The 25625-nt window shown below is 41.6% G+C and overlaps 1 protein-coding gene across 4 annotated transcripts in view; it reads right to left on the bottom strand.

The window, feature by feature from the left end:
• Positions 1–25625, bottom strand: part of BCL2 (BCL2 apoptosis regulator) — a 199522-nt gene that overhangs the window by 135361 nt on the left and 38536 nt on the right. The window contains exon 3 of one of the 4 annotated variants that reach the window (XM_063795814.1): positions 21616–25224. The exons of the other annotated variants lie outside the window; for them this stretch is intronic. Within the exon in view, the coding sequence (XP_063651884.1) occupies positions 25141–25224 (84 nt within the window). The 3' untranslated portion in view covers positions 21616–25140. Of the gene's footprint in view, positions 1–21615; positions 25225–25625 lie in introns of those variants that run through there. 4 annotated transcript variants of the gene reach the window in all.

A 25625-nucleotide genomic window follows, 5' to 3' on the forward strand; every position in this document is an offset into this window, starting at 1 on the left:
TTGAATGCTTAAGTTTTACTAGTTATATTACCTCAAGCTGGTAAAATATATATGGGCAGATAACATTATGGAAAAAAATTATTATTATTTGAGACCGAGTCTCGCTCTGTCACCCAGGCTCAAGTACAGTGGTGTGATCTCAGCTCACTGCAACCTCCACCTTCCAGGTTCAAGCGATTCTTCTGCCACAGCTTCCTAAGTAACTGGGACTACAGGTGTGCACCACCACACCCAGCTAATTTTTGTGTTTTTAGTACAGACGGGGTTTCACCATGTTGGCCAGGCTGGTCTTGAACTTCTGACCTCGAGTGATCTGCCTGCCTTGACCTCCCAAAGTGCTGGGATTACAGGCGTGAGCCACCATGCCCGGCCAACTTTATGGTAATAAATTAAGACAGTGAAAGCGTGACTTACTCAAGGGCTACATATATAAAGGTGACAGATCTGTATGTATCTACTTAAATTCACGCCCAACACAGCACATGTTGGGCAAGAATTTGTGAGCTAGCTCAGCTTACAAATGGCTTAGACCAGGGGCATGTGGCAAGGGGTATGGGGGTCTACGTACAGTTTAGGGTCACAAAATAGGGCGATCCAACCCTCCCACTTCACACAAAGCCTGCCCCCTTCTCCTGCACATCTTCCATACCAGGTCCTAATGAATCAACCTAGCCATCTACAGAGTAAGCAGAGTCATTAACAGTATGTTCTACTCTATTAAAACCAGATACATGGCCACTAAACAAGGTTGATCTAGGACAACCTCCATCCAGAATGTTTTCACCAGTCTATGCCAAATGGGAAAAATTAGGGAAAGTAATGAGTTCTTTGAAAGTTAAATTCATTCAAAATTTTTTAAATTGTGTAACTTATTCCAAGGTTATGTCCTTACTATTTTGTTTTTCATGTTAAATGTTCTTATTTTACCAGTGAGAGTAAATAATAGCTGATTTATTAATATCCCATTCTGGCAAAATAAAAAGTTAGCATCTCTGTATTGGTCTTTAAAAAAAAGAAATGAAAAGCATTGAAATCCAAAGTTTGGCTAGCACTACCTGAGAATGGCTTACCCGTTGCTAAAAACTCACAGAGAGACCCATGCGGCTACTGTGTCATGTGATCGAACATTTATAAGACACAAAGCCTCATTTCAATATGTAATGCCAAAGGACATCAAGAAAAACGAATAGACAGTTTCCCAATTCAGAGCAAGCAAAGTATGCTGCCATCTAAAATCAAATAAATGTAGATTCTAAAGTACTAAACAAACAGAAATTATGCTGTCATTTTTCAAATGGTATAAAGTATTTTAATTAAAACCCAGAGGGCATGCAAAGGTATAATAATCCAGGAGACAGAGTCACGATAACACGGAATGAAAACACTGTTTATTGGTTTTCAACTTTCAGATCCTATCAATAGAAGCTGTAGACAAATATCCATTCTTCGTCTGAGGACAAATGACAGAGGATTTAACCATTCAGGGAACTGAAAAGAACACGGATGGCATCAAGCTTGGCCCTAGCTGACAGAGGCTCAGAGGTAGAAGATGGGAGCCGAAAGAGTGAATGCTTTCATTTTTTAAATGAGTAATTAAGTGATGCTCTCTATGGTCAACAGAATGGGAAATGAGGTTTCCAAGAATTTGTTTGAGAAATAAGCAATGTCCTTTAAGTGGAGGGACGGAGCATGGAGAGGGAAGAGGTCGGAGAGAAGACACAGACGAGGCTGAATCAGGGAGAGAAACCCCATTGACTATAAAAGGAAGGCAATGAAGTCAAATGTTTATAAACTGAGAAAGAGTAGCGTTATGGGTTGAATTATGTCCCCTCAAAAGATATGTTCAAGTCCCCAGTACCTGTAAATGTGACTTAATTTGGAAACACGGTCTTTGTAAATGTAATCAAGTTAAGAGGAGGTCGTTAGGGTGGGCTCTAACCCAATAGGACTGCGTCCTTATAGGCAGAGGAAAATGCCATGTGAGGAGGGACACACAGGGACACAGAGGGCAAGCTAAGGACCGATGGCACTTCCAGGAGCTGGAAGAGGTGGGGGGTGGATCCCCCTGAGCCTTCAGAACAAGTGTGGCCATGCTGGCACCTTGATTACAGACTTCCAGCCCTCAGAACTGTGAGATAATAAATTTCTATTGTTTTAAGCCACCCAGTTTACCGTATTTTGTCATAGCAGCCCTAGAAAACTAGTACAAATGGTACTACCATATATTATTTAAAGATATGAAGGTAGCCACCCAAAGAACTTTCAACAAAGCTGAGAGGGTTCAAAGGTGTTTCCTCTGGAAAGTGGGACCAAGGAAGGACAGGACCCAGGCAGGGCTGTTATTTTTTAATAAAAGCCTTCTGTGTTATTTGGCTTTTTAACCACACACATGTGACTCTGATCATTTTTTTAAAAGTATAAAATATCTATGTGATGTTATCAGAACAAAACCTGGCCAGCTTTCTTCATAGTGGATGACAAACTCTGAGGATTGATAGCCGCCTCCTCCACTTGTTCTCTGGCGTTGCCCTCCGGCCCCCCAGATCCCTAGACACGGTCTCCGGCTTCAGGGGGAGCAGAGCCGAGTTGGGAGGGCATTGGCCTGGACCTCAAAGTAGCCTAAATGTCTCAGCACGTTTTGTTCACATGCCTACCATCTCCATCTCAAAATCAAACACAAATTATTTTTGGACTTTTTACGGGTTTGCGTCATCGATGATGGTGATTTTCTCTATTGACTTGGATGATTAAGAACTGACTAAAAGGAAAACAGAGAACAGTGGTGAGCTTGTCACTGGCTTCCTTTGTAGATAAAAATGCAAAACAATGCCTGACAAAGATTTCAGTAATTATGTTACATATGATCAGAAAACCTCACAATAGAGCTTCACCACAAACATTTGTTCATCACATTTTATTGAACCCATAAAAAGAAATTCTAAGTGCTCCCCATGGCCCAGATGGAGGATCTTCGCTCTGCGGTGCAGGCTGTGACTTCCCTGGCCGTCAGAAGTCCCATGCCCTTTGCTCACTCTAAGAAGAATGTTCACATTGAGCCCTGCAGCCTGTAATGTGGCAAAATGTTGCTGTCACCTCCCACATGAACAGGGCTATTGATGACTGTGGGGGCCTAGTGCAAAGGCACCAGCCCCCATCACAGAAAGAATGCAGGGCAGCGTGTAAGTGTCCCAAGCATGGCCCCGAGAGAAAAGCAGAACGCAAAAGGCAAACGCAGTTTGCATGCACGCAGGGCTTCGCTGAGGTCTATTTGTACCCGGCTCCCCTTGGCAGCTGGGGAGCACCTTGCCGTTGGTTGGCACTGAAGCAGTGCCAGGTGGGTGAAAGCTGAATGAAATGTCTAACAGCTATCATATGGATGAACACGCAGGAAGCAGAACAAAGGAGCAGCATTTTATCAGCAGCAGAATCCTGATTGCAGTCATTGCCCAAGGGGAAACCGTTTGCTTTTATTTTCATCCTGGCCTTCAGTTTCCCTGGGTAACACCTTCCAGTCATCCCAGTGGTTACCTTACCCACCTACGTGGTTATCAGATGTCTAGACTCAGCCAGGTGTTTTCCCATTCCATATTGCAGGGGGGCAAGGTCACCTCGGAATGGACTTCCAAAGGCAGGTGGGAATTACGCCAATGAGAAAGCAAGTCACAATTCAAATACTCACTGTATGTGGGAATCTATATTGAAGAGAAAGAATAAAATGACTCCATTTTTATTCTGTGAACTCTCCCTTCCAGACCCTCATACAGAAGAGAGTGTGGATCCATTTAAGGCTGACTACATTCAATTGCACACATCTGCTTTCTAATTGTCTCAGTTACCATTCTCCACAGCTGGCCTTTTCTCCGTTTTTGCTTTTAAAACATCACCTCTCAACATATTGTGAGGAAGACCAAACCCTTAGACTCAGATGTTCCAGAAACCTGATCTATTAGTTGTGTTTTGAACACGTCTGGCTACTTTTCATCTGCTTTTTTTTTTTCTTGGTCACATGAACACTGCTGTAAACAAATTCTGTAGTTTGAGTTATGATATCCATCAGAAAAGCCTAACAACACTGTAGCCTTCACTACAATGCATAAGCATGAAACACCTAATTTTCCTCATTCCATACATACACACACATGCATGCACATGTACACGCACACACACAGCAATGTATCATTTGAAAACGGAGGCATAGTTCCCTAGCAACATAACCAAAAACATGGCAATATCTTTTGGATCTCCAAGTTCTGGATTTATTATGTAAATTGTTTGAGGCTCATGATTGAAGGCTTCAAGATCTCATTTTATCAAAAAAGATCTTAGCAGTTACTAGTCCATAGAACTTTCTCTGACAGCAGGGTACCTCTGCAAGAAGCTGCCCTGTCCATGAGCCAGGCACGCCCTGGTCAGCAGGGGCGGACAATAGCACAGACAGCAAAGGGCCAACCAGGCCAGAACAGTGCCTTAATCCCTAGGAATAAACATAATCCAACTTCTTAAGGGTCAGGTTCGTTACTAATGAGGCTCTGCGTTATGAAACAAACTCACGAGAGAAAGGTGATATCTAGCCAATTGATTTTAAAAATGGAAAAAAAAAAAGTGGCCCATGTCTTCTCCTATTCTCCTGGCAGATAACGGGGGTAGATGAAGTGGGAGAAATAAGAGGAACAATAACTCCTTCAAAAAGAAGAAATAAAATGAAAAAGAAAAACAAACATGAGCTGGATCAGGAAAAAAAATAGGGCAAAACAAGCAGAAATGATCTTTAGATAAGAACAGTATTACATAAAACAGCACCCATAATATGTTAAAGCCACTCTGCAGTACAAATCACTTTTCCACAAAGAATTAAAACAAGAAGAACAAATATAAAAATCAATTAAGGTCCAGGGAAGGGCTCCATTCCTTCTCGAGGGGCTGCTTCTTATCCAAACACTGGCTGATTCATGCAGGTACTGCCAGGCTGCCTCGGAGAGGGTATTTTTTATTTCCGCTTGACTTTGTCCATAGAGTGATTTCCCCATTTTAGTTTGCAAGGAAAGGTTAAGCAGGAGGAGTAGAATGTTATTCCACTTAGAAAAGAATCCAACCCATCCCAGGGCCTCAGGCTCAGTGCTTCCCTTTGGTGAACCAGTTTTCCAAGAGCCGACAACTAGCTGCTTGGTTGTGAGTGACATGAAACACTGCCCTTCCTCTCCTGGAGGAAGAAACCATCAGCATCCTTCCAACTGCTCCCACTGGGAACAAGGCAGATGGAAGAAGACCAGCACGATGCTTGATCCACAGTGAGCACGAACTAGATATTCACTGAAGGAGTAAGGAGCAAGAAATAGATCTCTGACCCAAAGTGATAAAACACCAAAGCCAACTGCTCATTTCATTAGCTGCAAGAGAGCCATGCAGGGCAGCCTTTCCTCCCATAAGACAACTCAGCGTGGAGTTGTTGAATGAATAGGAAAAAGGGAGAGCTTTGAAACTCACATAGAAATAAAAACGGTCTTAGGGGATAAACCATATTTATACTATACTACCTATGCCATTTAAGGAATGTGGTGATACATTTTCTGAAAAATAAAATGTCCTATCCTGTCTTAAAAAACTGAATTTGTATAATATTGGGTTTGCCTAAAGAGTAAAGCACATATACTAATTTTCTTTTTTGTGGTTATTTTTTCTTTTTTTTTTTTATTTTGAGACAGAATCTCGCTCTGGAGTGCAGTGGCATGATCCCAGGTCACTGCAACCTCTACCTCCCAGGTTCAAGCAATTCTCTTGTCTCAGCTTCCCAAGTAGCTGGGACCAGAGGCTCCTGCCACCATGCCCAGTTAATGTTTGTATTTTTAGTAGAGACAAGTTTTCACCATGTTGGCCAGGCTGGTCTCGAGCTCCTGACCTCAAGTGATCTGCCCGCCTCGGCCTCCCAAAGTGCTGGGATTACAGGCATGAGCCACTGCGCCCAGCCAATTTTTTTATATTTTTAGTATAGGTGGGGTTTCACCATGTTGTCCAGGCTGGTCTTGAACTCCTGGCTTCAAGTGATCCACCTGCCTCGGCCTCCCACAGTGCTGGGATTACAGGCGTGAGTCACTGTGCCCAGCCACATATACTAATTTTCTTTGGAGTAAAGGCACAAGTACATTCATTGTACAAGTACAGAATCCAGGAAAATCATCAGAAGAGCTTTGACGTAAAGAGTATTTGTTACCCATCAGTAGTTGGTAGTGTGGCTGATCATCTCCTTGAAATGTGCAAACGTGTGTGGTAAAAGTAAAGAATCGGAGGTAGGGAACTTATATCAGGCTCACAACTCCACCTCCTGTTCAGAGTAAGTGCTGGGTTGCTGACCAAATTAGGTCTTCTTGGACCTCCGGAGCAGCCCTTCTGCATTTCCAGGAAGGAGGTGGACAAGTGGCTATTTTGGTCTGTCTGCCCATCTGGCTTGTTTGTGGCTGGCTAGTTCACCACCCAGCTCATGGTCAGGCTGGAGGATTGGGTACCTTTGCTCCGACCAGTCAGACATCCCACTATGACACAGGCCACTCACTGCAGACTAGAGGGATTCAACAGGAAAGTCCCACGGGGTAAGCAAATACCACCACTACCCAAAGTAAAATTCCAGGCTAGGGGTCAGTGGTGTCCTCATCATAGGAAAAAGGGAAAGTACATCAGAATTTGACAGAGGAACAAGTACCAAACTGCTGTCCCCAAATAAAGAACTTACATCAACAAGGAATATAAAAATGTTATTTAGGACTTCTGTTCTCAGATGTTTAATACAAAGGAGAGATTGTTGTGCCAGGGAACAAAGTGATCCAATATCCACAAAGCCAGAATTCTCCTACTGCACATTTTGTTTCCAAAACACTAAGGAATACAGCAAGATTTCAAGTTGGAGTAAAGAAGCTACTTCTGGAAACAAGAGAGGAGATAACTGAAGACTTTCACAGAGGGGCTGAAATCCTTCCCAGAAAACTGCGCTCATCAGGGAACCTCAGCCTAGGGGGCAGCGAGGGTGGACGGTGAGCTGACCTATCCCCAGACATGTGGAATAGGTATTGGGTGTGCGGGGGGTGCAGTGCAGAATGAAGGCTGGGAGTTGTTAAAGCTACAGAATATTCTAGTAGCATACCACGGGAACTCAGGAACCTCAAACGTTTTTCAAAAATTAGCCCTTTGGGCTCAGAGTTTCAGGCAGTCCAGTGTAATTTTACTTCCACTGGGATTGTTGCCAGAAAGAAACAAGCAGTGCTCCTTGACTACAGATTTTTAAAACCTGTTTTGTTACATGCAGGTGTGTGAGATCCTAAGGAGACTTATTTAATTAAGACGGGGGTGAGGGAGCAGGAGGGCTGATGAGTGGCCCTTCTCCCTTGAATGGCCACCACATTGGACTGTATTACAGAACAAAAACCCAAAAGCCCTAACCAGAAAGACAACTCAAGGGTGTCAATCCGTTTCTCCCGTTTCTAGTTCATTACTTTTACTCTTCACTGGAAGCAGTCACATCACTGCATCATCACTCTCTCCTTTACTGGACTGGGCGTTTCCAGAGGGTAATGCAATAGGACTGAGGTGACGGGGCTGGGAAACCAGGTCCCCTGGATCTAATCTTGGCTCCACTGTACAATGGGATCAATGTCAAGTTACTCCTCTTCAACTCAGTATCCTCACCCACACAATCGGAATAATGGGGCCTACCTTCTGGACTGCTGCAAATTTTTTTTTTTAGACGGAGTTTCACTCTCGTCACCCAGGCTGGAGGGCAATAGTGCAATCTCAGCTTACTGCAACCTCTGCTTCCCGGGTTTAAGCGAATCTCATTTTTGTATTTTTAGCAGAGACCGGGTTTCACCATGTTGGCCAGGCTGGTCACGAACGTCTGACCTCAGGTGATCCACCTGCCTTGGCCTCCCAATGTGCTGGGATTACAGGCGTGAGCCACCACGCCCAGCCTGCTGCGAATCTTAAATGGAATAGTGTAGTAAAACGCTCAGCATGCAGATGGCCCGGCCTTTGAATCCGCGGACTGCACCTTACCCGTCTTCACATCCTCCTTCATATTTGCTCATAGTAGGGCCTCATATTAAAAATTTTTAAAGAACAACAAAATGTTTTATTTCCTCTAGTTTATTTTTTTCCTGATAACATGCTCCCTGCCTGTGCCCTAAACCCTCTCCCTGGCACTGGACTGGATGCTTCAGATCAGTTGTGATTAACATTTTACACACCCCCTGTAAAACTGGACACTAGCACTCAAGCATTATTTTAATTAACGGCCAGAGAGTGGCAAAATTAAATATGAGATGACCTACCTCAATGCTCCACTGCGTCTCTTACCCCTGGAATTTCAAGGGGCCTTTGTTAAAAGTGAGTGTACAAAGGAAACACAAACAGGCAAAGGAGAGGAGAAGGGAGCAGCAGAGACAGATAAAAGCCAGGAAATCACAGCCCAATTCCCTGCGCTGTCTCCAAATTACTGGTGTCTTTGAACAGCTTGCATGATATTAAATATTTTTAAGAAGTTACAATCCATGACAATAAAAACTGTAGTAAATATTAACAGAAACTGACATCGTAGAAAATTTTAAGGGGATCATCCACTAAAGAAATACATTATTTGGAATATTTCCTTCCTGTGTAATCAATGGGAACGAAGAGATAGCCAAGAGATTTGTGGCTCTTCCAGTCAATATGACACCCCAAACCTCTTACTTCTCCTAATTTCTTTGGTCAAAGATATTTACAGGGCACCTATGTGGGGAGTACGCTGTCTCAAGTCCTCTCGGGATGAGAGAGACCAAGGTAAGGCACCACCCTTCTGAGATACAGCGATGGGAGGTGACACAACTCTTGACACGACCAGAGCAGTGATGTCCACAGGGCAGACGGCACAGAGGCCTCTGTGGCAAGGGGCTGCAGGGGGCCCAAAGGAAAGAACACGGACTCTCACTGGTGACCCATGGAAAGAAACCAAGTGCCAAGATCTGGAGAGGCGCCAGGGTCCTCAAGGGACTGGGAGAACAGCTTCGTGGCAAGTGGAGAAGCACCTGTGGCACTCCAGGTGGCTCCAGCCAGAACTCCAGGCCTCTCTGTCGCCAATCAAAATAAACAGTGAAGCAATCAAAGTGAGCACTCGAGTCCCATCAGCAGAGCACCACGCTAAGGTCTTGCTGGCAGCAGAGTTTGGGAAGGGGAAGGGCCACAATGGCAAGGGGAAAGCAAAAGAAAGAGAAGAAAGGGCTTTTGTTCTTGTGCAATTATTATTAAATTTGGAGAAAATAACACAATAAAAACAGCTATCAGTAATTTAATACAGGACAATTTCCTATATTGTGGTATGTGATCTTCATAGTCACCTGTAACCCTGGGATATAGATATTACTAACCCATTAAACATTTCATCCAAGATTAAAGAAATAGAGATGAAACCAGGGCAGTTAGGTCAGTCTGACTCCACAGTTGGTTTTCTCAGCGATTACACTCTATCAGTTCTTTATTTGAAACAACCTCACACACCCATGCATGCACATAGAAGAGGATTTTATAATTTAGGCGTGGGGAAGGTCAGTCTTAACTATGACTCAAACCCCAGAGGCTATAAAAGAAAAAAAACTGATGAATCTGATTTCATGAAAATAAAAATTTTCTGCATGGGGAAAAAACACCATCAACAAATGACAAACCAGGGACCTATCTGGAACATAGATCACAGACAAAGGATATATTTCTTTAATATATAGGAAATGCCTATAAATCAATATGAAAAGAGCCAACGAATACTAAATCGGCTAATAAAGAAAATCAAGATAGTTCATAAACACATTAAAAGACGCATAACGACTCATAACAAGAAAAAAGCTGGTTAAAAATACTAGAAGGGTGAACATCAAAACATTTTATTATATAGGCAAGGGTGAGGCTAAGAAGGAAGGGGCAATCTCATAAACTACTAATGAGAAAATAAATGAGTACATCCGTTATGAGGGACAATCTGGCACTATCTATCAAAATTATAAATGCACCTGCCCTTTGACCGCAAACTCCAATTCCAGGATTTTATCCTGCAGATCAACTCGTATGTGTGCAAGATGATGTCTGTAGGAAGCTAATCTCTGCGGCATTGATTGTACTAGAAAATGTTTGAGAACAAATATCCAAAAAGGAGACTGATTTAATAAACTATGGTATATCCCTACAATGGGCTATTATGTAGACACAGAAGAGAAGAGGAAGCTCTTAATATATTGATATGGAACAAGCCCCCAGGTATACTGTTAATCAAACAAAGCAAATTAAAAATCTCAAGCAGAATAGGCTATCACAAATATAAAAGAAAATCACATAGTGTCTACATATATATTTGTAAATATCCCTGGAAAGATACACAAGGCATGGGTGACAGGAGCTGCTTTTGGGGAGAAGTGGGAGGTAAAGTGAGGAGGGAGGCTCCTGTCACTGTATACACTTTGTGTTTTTTGAATTTTATAATATGTGCTTCTATTGTCTATTCAAAAAATAAATAGTATATATAATTTATTATATATTAAATATACAGATGACAAACCCGGAACCAATTTGGAACATAAATCTCTCTCTCTCTCTCTCTCTCTCTCTCTCACACACACACACACACACACACACACACAAATATATATATTTATACTACATACAGATCAAAATCAGGAGCCACACAAAGGCAGAAGTAGCTTCTGGCCCACAAGGCTGTGTGACCTTGGGCAAGCTGCTTCACCACTCAAGCAAGGTCTCAGCTTCCTCATCCATAAAATGGGGACTGGAATCCTCCCTTTCTCCTAAAGTTTGGAGAAGTAAAGGAAGGAATATATGTAAAGCCTTTAGGTCAGTGCCTGGCACACAGTAAATTTATGCAAGTGTTTGTTAAATAAGTCTACTCGGTTGGTCAAGGAAGACATCTCTGAAAAGTGCCCTCAAAGTCAGATTAGAAAGCTCAGTAGGAGTTAGGCAAGGAGGAGGGAAGCAGGGGAAACAGAGAGTGCCCCTCAGAAGGAGTGGCTTGTGCAAAGGTCAGGAGGTGAGGAGATGCTCGCACTGAGGGAAGCCTGGGTGACTGGCACGGAGCCTGGGAGGGCAGGGGACAGCACGATGCAAGGCCGAGGAAGTGAGAGCGTGGATCAGTCACGACAGTTTCTCTGGGGGTGCTCAGCAACCCATGGAGCATTTATACAGGGGCATTCCATGCTTGGGTAGGTTTTCCTAGAAAAATTTCTCTGGCAGGAGTCAGAAGAACAGGTTGGAGAGAGGCAAAAACTGGGTGGCAGAGAGGCCAGCTGGAGATTGTTGCAGCAACTCAAGGAGGAAATTATGAGGCTGTGAACTAAGGCAGTGGCAGCAGGCAGGGGATGGAGTGGAGAAGACACAAAGGAGGTGCAGTCAGCTGGGCTGTTTGACCTAGATGGTGGCTAGAGGTGGGACAGAGGAAAGAATTGAGGATAATTACCAGAGTTTTGACCTCATCAGTTTGGAGGACTGTGATGCAACTCACTGAGATAAGAAGATCAAGCAAAGGAAGTGGCGGAGGGAGTAAGATGATGGGTTAAGTCCCAAATTTGTTGAGGTTGAAACATCTTATAGGTGATCTGTAGCTAGCTACATGTGTCTGAATTTCAGATGAAGGACCTGCAGTAAATATATATCCTTGAGAGGTATCAGCTAAGTTTTTAATACTGAAAGTTCTGGACTGTGGTTAAGGGAGCTGCCACCAATGGTCCCTCTGGTCCACAAAGGAGACTTTGGAGAAGGTATGCTACCTGTACTGCAGGTAAATCCCTGCTCTCTCCCTCCTTCCCTCTGTCTTTCTCTTCCTCCCTCTCTCCCTTCTTCCTTCCCTTTCCTTCTCTGTTTTTCTCTTCCGTCTTTCTTCCTTCCTTCCTAAAAATATAATAAAAGTCTTTACAAGAGGTTTCCTTACATGCTTCACGTGAAGTAACCCATCTCTGATCAGTCCCAGCTAATCAGCGGCGATGCCTTTATTTTCTCTAACATTCCTGCATTCCTTTTGCATCTCTTTTCACGCATGGCGGAAGCCACTAGAAAGCTGTCACTGTTGTGTATGTGCGTCTGCACACCACCGTGAGTAGCCTGAAGACCTTATTTTTCCAACAGGGGAGTAATTTACAGCCTACCAATGAAAAAGAGAGGGAGGGAACACCAAGTGTATGCCTCATGGGTGCTGTCTAGATGTTTCTTAGAAAGAGCATTCTGTGGTTTTCTCTTGTGCTCACTGTCTTCAGCAAAACCAACCCCCAGTTAAGGATGACCTACCACACGGTTTTACTAAGAGACCTTAGAACTGATTTCTAAAAGGGCATACATTCTTCCACTACAAAAAAAGTGTGTTTAGGCAAGATTTCTGGAACAATTTAGCCAGGTGAGGTCTGGGGCCAAGATTCAAGGATGCCAGCTTTGTAACTCACTCATTCACTCACTTGCTAACATGTTCCTAACCTTGCCCCAGCTTCAGTTTTTTTCACTTATAAAATTGAGACGAACTGCTGGACCATCTCCAAACCTCCTTCTGGCTCTAAAATTTTGTGAGTCTAGTTCTGAGCAAGGGTTTACATTGGTTTCACGACAGTGTGGAATACTTTAACAATTCAAAATTGCCATTACACACTTAAAGCAACTTCATTTTGGAGGTTTGTTGATTTCATGACTGGGCAACAGAAATATTATTCACAAACTTTGTGGCAATGACAAATATATTTATCCCAAAGGTAAATCTCTACTATTATAATTCAGCAGATGGTCAGTTTTCAAATTTCATATTTGCCAAACAAGCTTTCTTTTTATGGCCTGAATGAAACATAGGCAGGGACTCACAGGGGAGGGAAAACAGTACCCAATCCATGAAAGTATTAAATATTACATATTATTATTATTATTCGGTCTTTTTTTTTTCCATTTTTTTAAAAATACAGAGTCTTTCTCTGTTGCCCAGGCTGGAGTGCAGTGGTGTCATCATAGCTCACTGCAGCCTCAAATTCCTGGGCTCAAATGATCTTCCTGCGTCAGCCTCCCAAGTAGCTAGGACTATAGGTGCATACACACCACCATGATCAGTAATTTTTAAAAAAATTCTACAGAGATGGGGTCTCACTATGGTGCCCAGGCTGGTCTCAAACTCCTGGGCTCAATTAATCCTACCACATCGGCCTCCCAAAATGCTGAGATTATAGGTGTGACCCACCATGCTTTGGCCCATTGGTCTTTAGCTATGTAAAGTATGGACTTACAGTTTTAAAGTATGAAATACAAAGTTCGGTGTGCCAAGAAATGGGCAATTTATTTTCCCACTTGTAGAGATTCATGAGACTTTTGTGGGACCCACCAAGAAATATGGAGAAGGAAACCTAACAAATAACAGACTCTCACCTTTCTCTGTTGAGGGACGTGGGATCATCTAGATGAATTCAGTTATTACATTGAAGAAATAGTCATTAAAATTTGCCACAAGGGATTTTCATCTAAATCTCAACCCATAGAAAAATATCAAGGAGAAAGTGGCCATTTTTATCTAAAAGAACTTTGCTTTTTTATCATGTCAGTCACTTGGTGAGTTCTCCATAATCTGTGTGCTTTTGGTAAAAAGCAACATACATCAGAGTTTAATTGACTTAAAATATTGTATCTTAAAAGATATCATGTAATGTGCCCTTACAAATCAAAACTTGATTCGATTAGTTTGAAATGTATTATTTTGAAAAATAATGTCAGTCGAAATTGGATTTCAGCAATATGTTTTTGGTAATCACATGAAGGAGAATGTTAGGTATCTTCCAACATTTGCAGCATATTTACTGTTAATAACACACCAATATAGAAATTAGCTATCTAATTTACTAGAAACTAGGTATAATTTCCTAGTGTTTTGAGGGGGTAGAAAGGAAAATGCACAAACAGGTTTCCACCTTTGAAATGTGTATATATACATCTAACTACAAAAATTTATCTTTTTTCCTTTAAAGTGCTCATTATACTCAACATCACTCAAAATAAGTGAAAGGGCAAATTAAACCATAAGCTGGGATCATTATTTCACCTACTATTTTCACAAGTATGAAAAAAGCTGACGAGTATTCATAGTGCTAGCAGAATTGTTAACTGTTAACGTCTATGGAGGGCAATTTGACAAAATCAATCGAAATGATAAATGTACTTACTTTCAGCTGCAACAATTCCATTTCTAGGATCTTTTTCCTAGAGATATACAAAATAATGTGATACAGAGCTATTCACTGCATCACTGTTCATCCTGGGAAAAACTGGAAACAGCCCAAATGTCTATCAGTCAGGAAGTAGTTAATAAGTCATCATACAGTAGTATAATATAGCCTTAACAAAGAAAGAAGAAGCTCTTAACCTACCGATAGGCAGTACATTCCAAAATGCATTTAAAAGGTATATGCAGAACAGCATATATGTTTGCCACCCTCTGCATAAAAAGAGGGAAAGTATTTACATATATATGTACCTATGCATATATCCATCTATACACATATGTGTATACATAAATACAAATATATGTACACACAAGACTCTGACAACATAGATTCTGCGAAAAGGAAACCCTTTTCCCAGAATAGAAGTCTGGGGACAACAGGAGGAGGAGGAAAGAAATCACTGCATACCTTTTGGGACCTTTTCAATTTTGAACCATGATAACATGTTACTTATTCAGAAATAAGCTAACAAATTTGACTAATAAATTGTTCACTGATAAGCAGTAAATACATACTCATATGTATTATCATTTAATAAGAACTTGAAGGATTTTTTTTTTTTTTTTTTGAGACAGTCTGGCTCTGTCGCCCAGGCTGGAGTACAGTGGTGCGATCTCAGCTCATTTTGGCCTCCGCCTCTCAGAGTTCAAGCAATTCTTGTGCCTCAGCCTCCTGAGTAGCTGGAACTACAGGCATGTGGCCACCACACCTGACTAATTTTTGTGTTTTTTAGTAGAGATGGGGTTTCACCATGTTGGCCAGAATGGTCTCGAACTCCTGGCCTCAAGTGATCCACCCGCCTCGGCCTTCCGAAGTGCTGAGATTACAAGCGTGAGCCACTGCGCCTGGCCAAAGAACCGTACTTTTAAAACACCAAAATAGTTAGGCCAAGATTGCTCTTTTTTAAAGCAAAAGAGATATATAGTTAAAGCCATGAAGAATAAAAATTAGGCACTCTTCCTCTTTCCCAGTCTCTTGGAATTCTTATAAAATAATAAATTAAACCTAACAGTTTGGAGGAAAACCAATTAAAGGGACATAAATCATCATTAACCCCTTCTCCAGATGAATGACAAAGAGACACGTGTTCTAATTAACACCGAGTAACATTGTGTAAAGAGCAGTTTGCAGTGGAAATGAACAGATGGCAAACAAGCAAAAGAGGTATTGGAGAGCAAGAAAGAAAACTTGATCTGATGCTGAAAACTTCAAGCAACTGAAAGAAATTATATCTCAATGAAAATAGCTCTAAAAGGATGGATGAACTCGCCGATTCAACTTTAGTTTTTAGGCACATCCAGTTTTGCTGCTTTCAATATTCAGCCCCCGCAAGGCCAATACTATTCCAATCCCCATCCCACTTTCTGTATTTGCAAACAAAGCCACACACCAACCAACCAACCACCTCTTTACAACAGAAAGATTTTCTATCCCTAGGCAATGAATGGCTCAGTTATTTCAAACCAAGCTAGCATTTCAGTTCAACAAAAGGTTTTGGACATCATCTTGGGGTCTAATGTAACAAGAGCTGACCTGGAGGTTTATGCTTTAACAACCATCCCCTTTCTTTCCTTTGAAACAGAGATTTATGACAGGAGGCAGAGAAGGGGGCAAGATCCCAGGGTTGATGAACCCCTGGTATGAACCACCGTGCAGGTATGTAAGAAGTTCCTCCTTCTGCTTCCCCCTTGCTCAAAGGCAAACTGGAGCTAAAGTCATGGGGAAGCATAGCACCACTTCCTCTTGTTTTCAAGTTCATCCTGTTTTTAGGCTCTTCTTGGTGGAAACAAGAGTGCCACAAGCAATCAAGTCTCATTAGCTGAACCCTCGGCAAAGAACCAGTGACTGACTCCATATGCGGGAGACTTCAACCCAGCTGACAGATGCTATTTCTCTCTGTCCCTGCTGACCCAGGCTGGGGAGACAGCATATTTCAGACAGGATGCCCTCCCAAGAGTTGTGATGCAACCCTGGAAAAAATATCTGTTCAAGATCCCAAGCCAGGATCTGGTTTCTGCCAATTCAGAGTGACAGGGATCAGCGGCTAAGACACTGGCCATTACAGGAGGTATGTTGAATTTACACATATTTAACAATAGCAGACACTTAATATTCTCGTGTCTTTTATTGTTTAACCTACATAGAGCATTTTAAATTGTACATTCTGTAGTGCATAATGGTTGGATAAAAAACAAAAAACTTCGGGTAAACATCCGAGACAATTCTTGCTTTCCACATAAAAAAAACAGAAATGTTTTTGTTTGTTTGATTTTTGAACTCCAAATAACCACTCAAAGAAAAAAGGGAGATAATTGGCCAATCAGGTTATCTTTAGCTATATCAACAACATTTAAGGCTGAGAATTATAAGTACAAATGATTTGTGTAATCTGAATGTTCAGACTTAGACTGACACTTTAACTCATGTGTTTAGAGAGGAATATAGAGATACAGATCATAAATACACACACAGCAGGCTGCCGTATATATTTTATATAAAACAGGCAGTTTCTACTAAATTACTTGAGGCATTAGGATTCAAACTCAATTCCCTTCTCTATCTGAGACAGCAGACTCCTCTGGTCTGAGGATATTTTTAAATATAAAAGCTAATTATCCTATCTCACTGCCTATAAATTCAATTTCTATTTCTGAGGCTGCTTCTGTTGTAGATCTCTTGGTAGTCCATTCACATTATAGCTTGTTTACAACCCAGTCTAAAATCACAGCAAAGACAGAGATTGAAAAAAAAAAAAAAAAGCTTTTTAACCTTTTAGGAAGATTTGATAATGCAGCAGGATTTTCATAATGATACAGATAATCAAGTCCATTTTCTATGAAACAAGAGTTTTTAAGTGGCAAATTTTATAGACAAAATGTAGAAAGTATAAAGTAGACTCATGAGTGGGGCTAACGCCAGGGTCGGAATGCTTTCTCTTGGTTAGGTCTTCCAGCAAAACCAATCAACCAATACACATGGAAAATGCATCATACAAACTTTTCAGATCAGAGCTGGGGCTTTGCCTTGTGTCAGCCGACGAAGAACTCCCAAGGCCGTTCTGGATTGAATCTCAGCGTAGAGATATGTAATATGCCACCAACTTTCCTCCCTTCTACCGGCTCCTTTGAAAGAGAGTCCTTCACAAGCAGTTCAAGGAAAAAGCACATTAACAATGACAATTTACACTTACCAGCTGGGGTGGTGAAGGTCAAAGGCAAACCAAAGTAAACTGACAATGATAAAGAACTTAAAAGCCTATGCTTTAAAAAAAAAAAACTCAAATCTGTCCTTCGATTGCTAGGTCGGCCGATTAGCTGTACAACCCTTGGCAGTCTCTTGAACTCTTTGGACCTCATTTTTCGTGTCTATGAAATGAGAGAGTTGAACCTAGCGACTTTGAGGTTCCTCCCAGTTCTAACCGGTCATGGTTTATGATCAAAGGCTGTGGCTACACCCCTGACCACCCACCCCTCACAAAGCCTCACGCCTGACTCCTCCCTCTTAAGGCTCTGTCTATACTGCGTTGTCTGAACTTTGCAGGTGATGGTGGCAAATGAAGGTGGCATGAGATCTTTTTGTTGCTTGGTCTTTACAAGCATCTCAGATCAAATTAATATTAAAGAGGGAAATAGACAAATGAAATAAGACTACTAAGATGATATTCTTCACAAAGGAATAAAAACACATATTCCCCAAAAAGGAGGGGAAAACCACTTTTGGAAACTCTCTGGACATTTTTTTCCAAGAAGGGACCCAGGGAGCCATTTTTACATTGTACTTCCTCAATCCTCATTCTTGAGGCTCTAAATCTTCTTGTTTTCCATCTCCCTTGAGATTAGGAAGGAGGGAAAGATATTTTTTCTCTCTATCCTCTGAGTTGGCCAAATCTGGATGACTCCTACATGCCTCTACGGTAATTTCCTATGCTATGCTAATTTCTGGGACTTGCTGGTAAACCTTAATTAGGTCCATCTACCATGGGAGTCAAGCTTTTATAAAGATATTCTGTTTTTTTGTTTTGTTTTGTTTTTTGTTTTTTTTTTTTGAGATGGAGTCTTGCTCTGTCACCCAGGCTGGAATGTAGTGGTGCAATCTTGGCTCACTGCAACCTCCTCCTCTTGGGTTCAAGTGATTCTCCTGTGCCTCAGCCTCCCGAGTAGTGGGGATTACAGGTGCCCGCTACCATGCCCGGGTAATTTTTGTATTTTTAGTAGAGACAGGGTTTCACCATGTTGGCCAGGCTGGTCTCAAACTCCTGACTTCAAGTGATCTGCCCATCTTGGACTCCCAAAGTGCTGGGATTACAGGCATGAGCCACCATGTGCAGCCGATTTTATAATGATACTCTAAATAACACTTTTCCCACACTGGATATGCACAAAGATCAATCGGTGAACCCTTCCCACCCTTGTTTTTGAAGCAAATGGAACTGCAGGGCAACAAGCTTTCCTTCCACCTGCCGTGGAGGACCTAGTAAAACCCTGGGTGTGGAGTCTGCAGGGATTTCTGCCTCCAAACCCACCTTCCCCCAAATGAAGAAGCTTTCAAGCATTTGGTTGAGTCCAAGTATTCGGTGACCTGATGGGTAAATATAAATAAAAGCTTAATTTTTAAAACCAAAAATTCTGAATCCAGCTATGCACACACTGTAGAGTATATAGTGCTGCTATTACATTTGGGTCCTACATTCACGGGCCCAAACACCTATTGACCAACACATCTAAGGACAGAAATAGATTCTGCCTTCACAGTTTTGTGTGTGGCCTCTGCAGAAGTATTTATTTGACCACTATGGTATACATATTCACTCTTTTGCTCTAATATCCTTTTATATAAAAAAAAATCGAGGCCAGGTGCAGTGGCTCATGTCTGTAATCCCTGTACTTTGGGAGGCTGAGGCAGGAGGATCGCTTGAGGCTGCAGGGAGCCAGTCATGCCACTGCACCACTCCAGCCTGGGTGACAGAGTCAGACCCTGTCTCAAAAAAAAAAAAAAAAAAAAAAAGGGAAATAATTTTCGATCAAGGTTTATGTGACTTGAAGACCAGTGAGTTACTGGAGATCATGTTAAATAAGGTTAGATTTCATGAAAACACACTCAGCAACAACAATGCCTTTCACTCCTGCCCCACCTTCACTCAACAACAGCAAGTTAAAGTGGCTCTCCCCTTCCTGTCCTCCCCGGGACCACTAAACCAAACCTCTCAGTGGCCAAAGGATGGAAGAGAACTTGGAATGGGTGTTTCCATTCTGGTGCTAAATACTACACAGCCGTGACCCTTTTCTTGAGCACATTTTGAGAGTGCCCCGAGTGTCACGAATAATGAGCTTCATATTGTCGAAAAATAAAAATAAAAAGGACTTGCTTAAGTAGTTTCATATGTAAACTAACAGAGTAGTTATTGTTTGTAATTTCCAGTTTAGGGTTTATCCAATTATCTCTCTACTGTCTGGAAGGCCAGGCATGGGGGATTCCAGTTACAGGAAAGGCATCTGCCATGGCCAACCCTTGCAGGCTAAGCAAACCCTGGCGCAGACTGCAGCAGATCCCACTGGGGTGCCCACGTGGTGGAGGGGGTTACCTAGGAAAGGAAGGTCTCCTGGCAAAATAACCCTAGTGTGAGGCTTAACTTACTAACTTCTTCTAACCACTTTGCAAGAATCTGTTATTTATTGCAGGAAAGGGAATCAAAATGAGCTGGGAGTGTGTGTATGGTGGGAAGGGAGTGATGGTTGAAACCTGCTTGAGGTGACAGCCAACACCTGTTATTGTAAAGGGTTTAGGGCACAAAGGAGACCATGGGGTGCCCCCACTCTACTCCTCATTAGAGGGAGGCCTCTGATGGATGGTCTAGGTGGCTCTGGGGTAGAAAGACAGACTTCTGGGTGAGTCTAAGCTTGAGACAGACAGAGGTCAGCCTGGTACCTCTGCAGCTCACTCTTGGGGGCCGAGTCCTTGCTAAGTGACACAGAAACCTCAGCCTCCCCTTCATTATTTTTATGAATGGCAGATCCCTTTAAAATGTAGGTTGGATCACTTCACTTCCCTGATCCAAACTGTCTGCTGGCTTCTCATTACGTGCAAACAAAACCCAAAATGCTTGAAAAAGCATTCTGGAAATCCATGGGGGCTGTTCTGGTAGTCACAGGACAATTGGGAGTCATTAGTGGCATTTAAGGGGTGGGGCCAGACAGGCTGGACAACCTGCAGTACATGGGATGGTCTAGCACAAGCCACAAATGTTCTATGTCCCCCAGGACTTTCCAGCCTCCCCTGGAAGGGCTGAAAAGCCTAGGCCATTTTACCTGTCAACACAAGGGTTTCCTCCATGATTTTCATAAATGCTGGATTTCAATAGGGAATGATGTACTTTGTTTTGTTTAGAACTTTACTAACACGTATTCACCATTTCAGAAATATCACATCACTAAAGTCAACACCGATTATGTCATCTGAGTGGCCAATATAACACATCTGCAGCCGTCTGGATTTATAGCTGCCACGTTTGCAGTGATCCTACAAGTGGGTGGAAAACATATGACCACACCATTATGTCTTCCAGTGTAGTCATGAAATACTTCTTAGTTCATGATACATTTCTCCCCTTTTGTACTTCCTTTCTATTACAGTTAAGGCATTGTATGGGTGGTTTGTAATGATGTGGGTAGATAGGTTATATTTTCTACAAATTTCATCATTGAAGAGTGAAAAGGGTGTTACTAAATATCTATCATAAGAAGTGAGGTTTTGGGTCTGGCCAGGGCTGCTTTCCTCCATCTCATTTCCCGCCACTTTCCCTCCCTCCCACTGCAATACCTCTTTCTCCCCTGTCGCCATGCCCAGCCTTTGTCCTGGACCCTCCACCTGCCCCCTGTCTGGGAGACTCTTCTCTCAGAGATCCACAGGGCTCCTTCGTCACTTCCCTTCCTCTGTCCCTGACTCTCCTTTTTCTTCCTATAGAATTTATCAGAGCTCAACATTACATCTTCTATTTAATCATTTCTCGACTGTCTCTAGTACTAGAATTAAGCTCTATGAGAGTGAGGATTTTGTCTATCTTGTTCCCCAGCACCAAGAACAGTGCCTGAGACATAAAAGGCACTTCTTGGCCGGGTGTGGCGGCTCATGTCTGTAATCCCAATGCTTTGGGAGACCAAGGAAGGAAAATCACTCAAGGTTAGGCATTTGAGACCAGCCTGGCGAGACCCTGTCTCTATAAAAAAAAAAAAAATTGTTAATGAGCCAGTGCAGGGTCTCATGACTGTAATCCCAGTGCCTTGGGAGGCTGAGGCAGGAGGATCACTTGCCTGGGTGACAGAGGGAGATCATGTCCTTTTTTTTTTTTTTTAAGGTATTTGTTAACCTTAGTAGATGACTAAAGGAAGAAACACACATACAAAAGTCTGGTCCTACCAATGGGCTTAGCTTCCCCAGGAACCAGGAAATTTTACTCTCCCACCCCTATAACCACTGTTGCAAAATGGCTTTCTCTTCCACTGACCAGGTTTCTCATGCCCACCCTTTGCTAGGTAAAGAGTAGTAAAAGAGAAAATGGCCAATGAAAAGGAGGGGGAAACACTTTTTAAAAATAACTATATTTTCAGGACAGGCTCTGTGTAAGATACACTCTAATGTGGGGACACGCCACAGTCCTCAGTGGCCCCTGCCCATCCTCCCAACTCACTGTACAGAAACACTCTATGGAGGCCAATATTTGATTCTAGAAGCCACTGTCCCTCAACCCAACTTCTGTAACTCCATACCCAACAAATGATGCTCAAAAACAAAAGCAGCTATTTTAAGATCACTAAACACTGGCTGGTGATGGCAAAACTGTGCCTTTCCTTATTCTTTTCTTCATTTTTGCTTTTCATCAGGCCACTGCCCCTCCTACTTCCTTAAAATGAATTTTACTCAGAAATTATCAGGAAGAAATACTATTCAAATCAAAATCTCAGTAGCTATTTTTGTAGATCTTGATAAACTTACTCTAAAAGTCACCTGGAAGCCCAAAAGGCCAAATACAGTCCAGATACACTTGAGGAAAAGAAAATGAGGTGAAGGTCATATTCTACAGGATATTGACAATGACTCTCCTAGATCAAACTCAGGTCGGGCTCCCCGGAGCCTTCTCTTCCACTAGACCCTGACCTTGGGCTTCCTTTTCTGTCTTGTAGAATCCAGTTTAAGCAAGAATCCTACTAGTTTTAGTGAAAATTCTCCACCCTTGGTATCTGTCCTCATGCCTAACTCTTGATATCTTATCACCCTGGCCTGCCTTCAGCAAGAATTCTGTTGAGTTGGTCTAGCAAGAATACCCCTGTCTCTGACGTTTCCTCTTCCATCCACTGACCCCACCCTGCTGCTTGACTATAAATCCCCTCTTGTCCTTGTAGAAGTTGGACTCCAGCCCAATCTCTCTCCTCACCACAGCAAGACCTCGCTGCAGCAGTCCCTCTACCTATCACAATGTTCCCCTCCTTGAATAAAGTCTTCTCTGCCATTTTTAACAAATGTTACAAATATTTTTCCTTAACAATACCAAGACTTATAGAGCTATAAGTAAGACAGTGTGGCATTGGCACAAGTGTAGGAAAACAGACCAGTGGAAAAGAATAGACAGATTCATAAACAGACCCACACATATAAGGACACCTAAGTTTTGAAAAACCTAACACTACAGCGTATTAGAAAAAAAGATGTCTTCCCCCAGTAAATGTGGCTGAGTTGATTGGATATCCATGTGGGAAAAAAAGGAAACACGCCCCTCCCAAATTCACAGCATTCATATAACTCAATTCCAGGTGCATTATGTAGATATAAATATAAAAGACAAACGATACAACTTTTAGAAGTTAACATAAGAGAAAATCTTCATGACTTTGGGATAGGCAACATTGTCAAACAAGACACAACAAGTGCCAACCATGAAGGAAAAGAGTGATAAATGAGGTTACATCAAAATTAAGAAATTCTTTTCATCAAAAGATTCTGTTTTGAGACTAAAAAGACAAGTCATAAAATGGAAGAATATATTTGCAACACACAAAATTAATGAAGGATGCATAGCCAGAAGCTTCAAAGAACTCCTACAAATTCATAAGAAATAGAAAACAGTTGAAAAATGGACAAGAGACTTGCATAGGCACGTTCTAAAAGAAAATAAGCATATGAAAAGATTATTAGTAATAAGTAATCAGGGAAATGCAAATTAAACCCACAATGTGATACTCCTGTGAACATGCCAGAATGGCTAAAATTAAAGAGACTGACAGTTCTAAGTTTGGAGAGTATACAAAACAACAGGAACTCTCATACATGGCATTACATCTACAACAATTTCACTACTTGGTGTGTTCCCAATAGAAATATATGCACAAGGCACCAAAGAACAGGTACAATAATGTTTACAGCAGCATTATATATGATAACGAAAACAACAGGATGAATAAATACAGTGGGTGAACTTTTACAATAAAATACAACAAGGAAAATGAACAAACTTTAGCTCCATGAAATCTCACAAACGTAACTATGAGCAAATGAAGCCCAAAACACAAACTACATACACTACAATTTCATCTACATGAAGTTAAATAACAAGCACAACTAATTTATATCATTTAGGGTGACATACTTAGGTGGTAAATGTGTAAGGAAAGTAAGGAATTGGCTACCATAAAACTTAACATAATTTCTACCTTTGGTGGAAGATACAGGGCTATGATTGTCAGGGGACATGGCCTTATGGGGGCTGGCAATGCCCTGTTTCTTTTACCTGCATGATGGCTACAAGGTGTTTACTTTAAAATAGCCCAGTGGGATATACATTTATATTTTATTTACATTTTGGTGTATTTATTATACTTCTAAATAAAAGATTTTTTAAATGAAGGAAAATCATAAATCAAAAAGAAGAGTATCCATACCAAACTGCATGAGATCATAGGCTTTGGAGTGAGACATACCTGTGATCCAATCCTACCCCTGCCACTGACTAATTGTATGATCTTGAATGAGTTATTTAAACTTTCAAAGCCTCAGTTTCCGTATCTATTAGATGAAGGTGATAATATCTATTTCTCAGGGTTATAAAATGAATTAAGATCCTATATATAAAGCACCTAGTAGAACATCTGGCATACTGTAAGCCTCAAGAAATGGTAGCATTGCAAATTGTATATCTGATAATGGATTAACATCCAGAATATGTAAAGAATGCCTACAACTCAATAACAACAAAACAACCTGATTTTAAAAAATCAACAAAGAACTTGAACAGACATTTCTCTAAAAACAAGATAAATGAATGGCCAATACGCACATAAGAAAGATGCTCAACATCATTAATCACTAGGAAGATCCAAATCAAAACCACAATAAGTTAACCACTTCACACCCATGAAGAGGGCCATCTTGAAAAACCAGAAAATAAGAAATATTGGTCAGGAATTAGAGCAGCTGGAACCCTTGTACACTGCTGGTAGAAATGTAAAATGGTGCAGCTTCTATGGAAAACAGTATGATGGTTCCTCAAAAAATTAAAAATAGAATTACAATAGGATCCAGAAATGCCACTTCTGGAAGTGGAATTTCAGAAGAATTGAAAGCAGGCACTCAAACAGATATGTGTATATGCCGTTCATAGCAGCATTATTCACATTAGTCCAAAAGGGGAAGCAGCTCAAGTATCCATCAATAAATGAATGGAGAAATAATACGTAGTAGATCCATTCAATGGAATATCATTCAGCCTTCAAAATGAAGGAAGCTGTGACACAGGCCAAAACATGGATGAACCTTGAAGACATCATGCTTAGTGTAACAAGCCAGTCACAAGTGTGAGTCCACTTATGCGAGGTACCTAGAGTAGTCAAGTTCATAGAGGCAGACAGTAGTATGGTGGTTGCCAGGGCTGCAGGCGTGGGGGAACAGGCATTACTGTTGAACAGATCCTGAGTTTCTGTTTGAGAAGAAAAAAATAATCTGGTGATAAATGGTGGTGATGGATGCATGACATTGTGAAGAAACTTCATGCCACTAAGCTGTACACTGAAAAACGGTTAAAATGATAAATTTTATGTTACATACATTTTACCACAATTTTAAAAAATTATTAAAAAATACTAATAATAGGCCAAGCGTGATGGCTCACACCTGTAATCCCAGCACTTTGGGAGGCTGAGACAGGTGGATCAATTGAGCTCAGGAGTTTGAGACCAGCCTGGGTAACACAGTGAGACCCCTGTCTCTACAAAAAAATACAAAAATTAGTTGGGCATGGTGGCACGTGCCTGTAGTCTCAGCTACTTGCAGGGCTGAGGCAGGAGGAGTCCTTGAGCCCAGAAGGTTAAGGCTGCAGTG

Source organism: Pan troglodytes, chromosome 17, assembly GCF_028858775.2.
Source record: "Pan troglodytes isolate AG18354 chromosome 17, NHGRI_mPanTro3-v2.0_pri, whole genome shotgun sequence".
In the NCBI taxonomy this organism is placed as follows: domain Eukaryota; kingdom Metazoa; phylum Chordata; class Mammalia; order Primates; family Hominidae; genus Pan; species Pan troglodytes.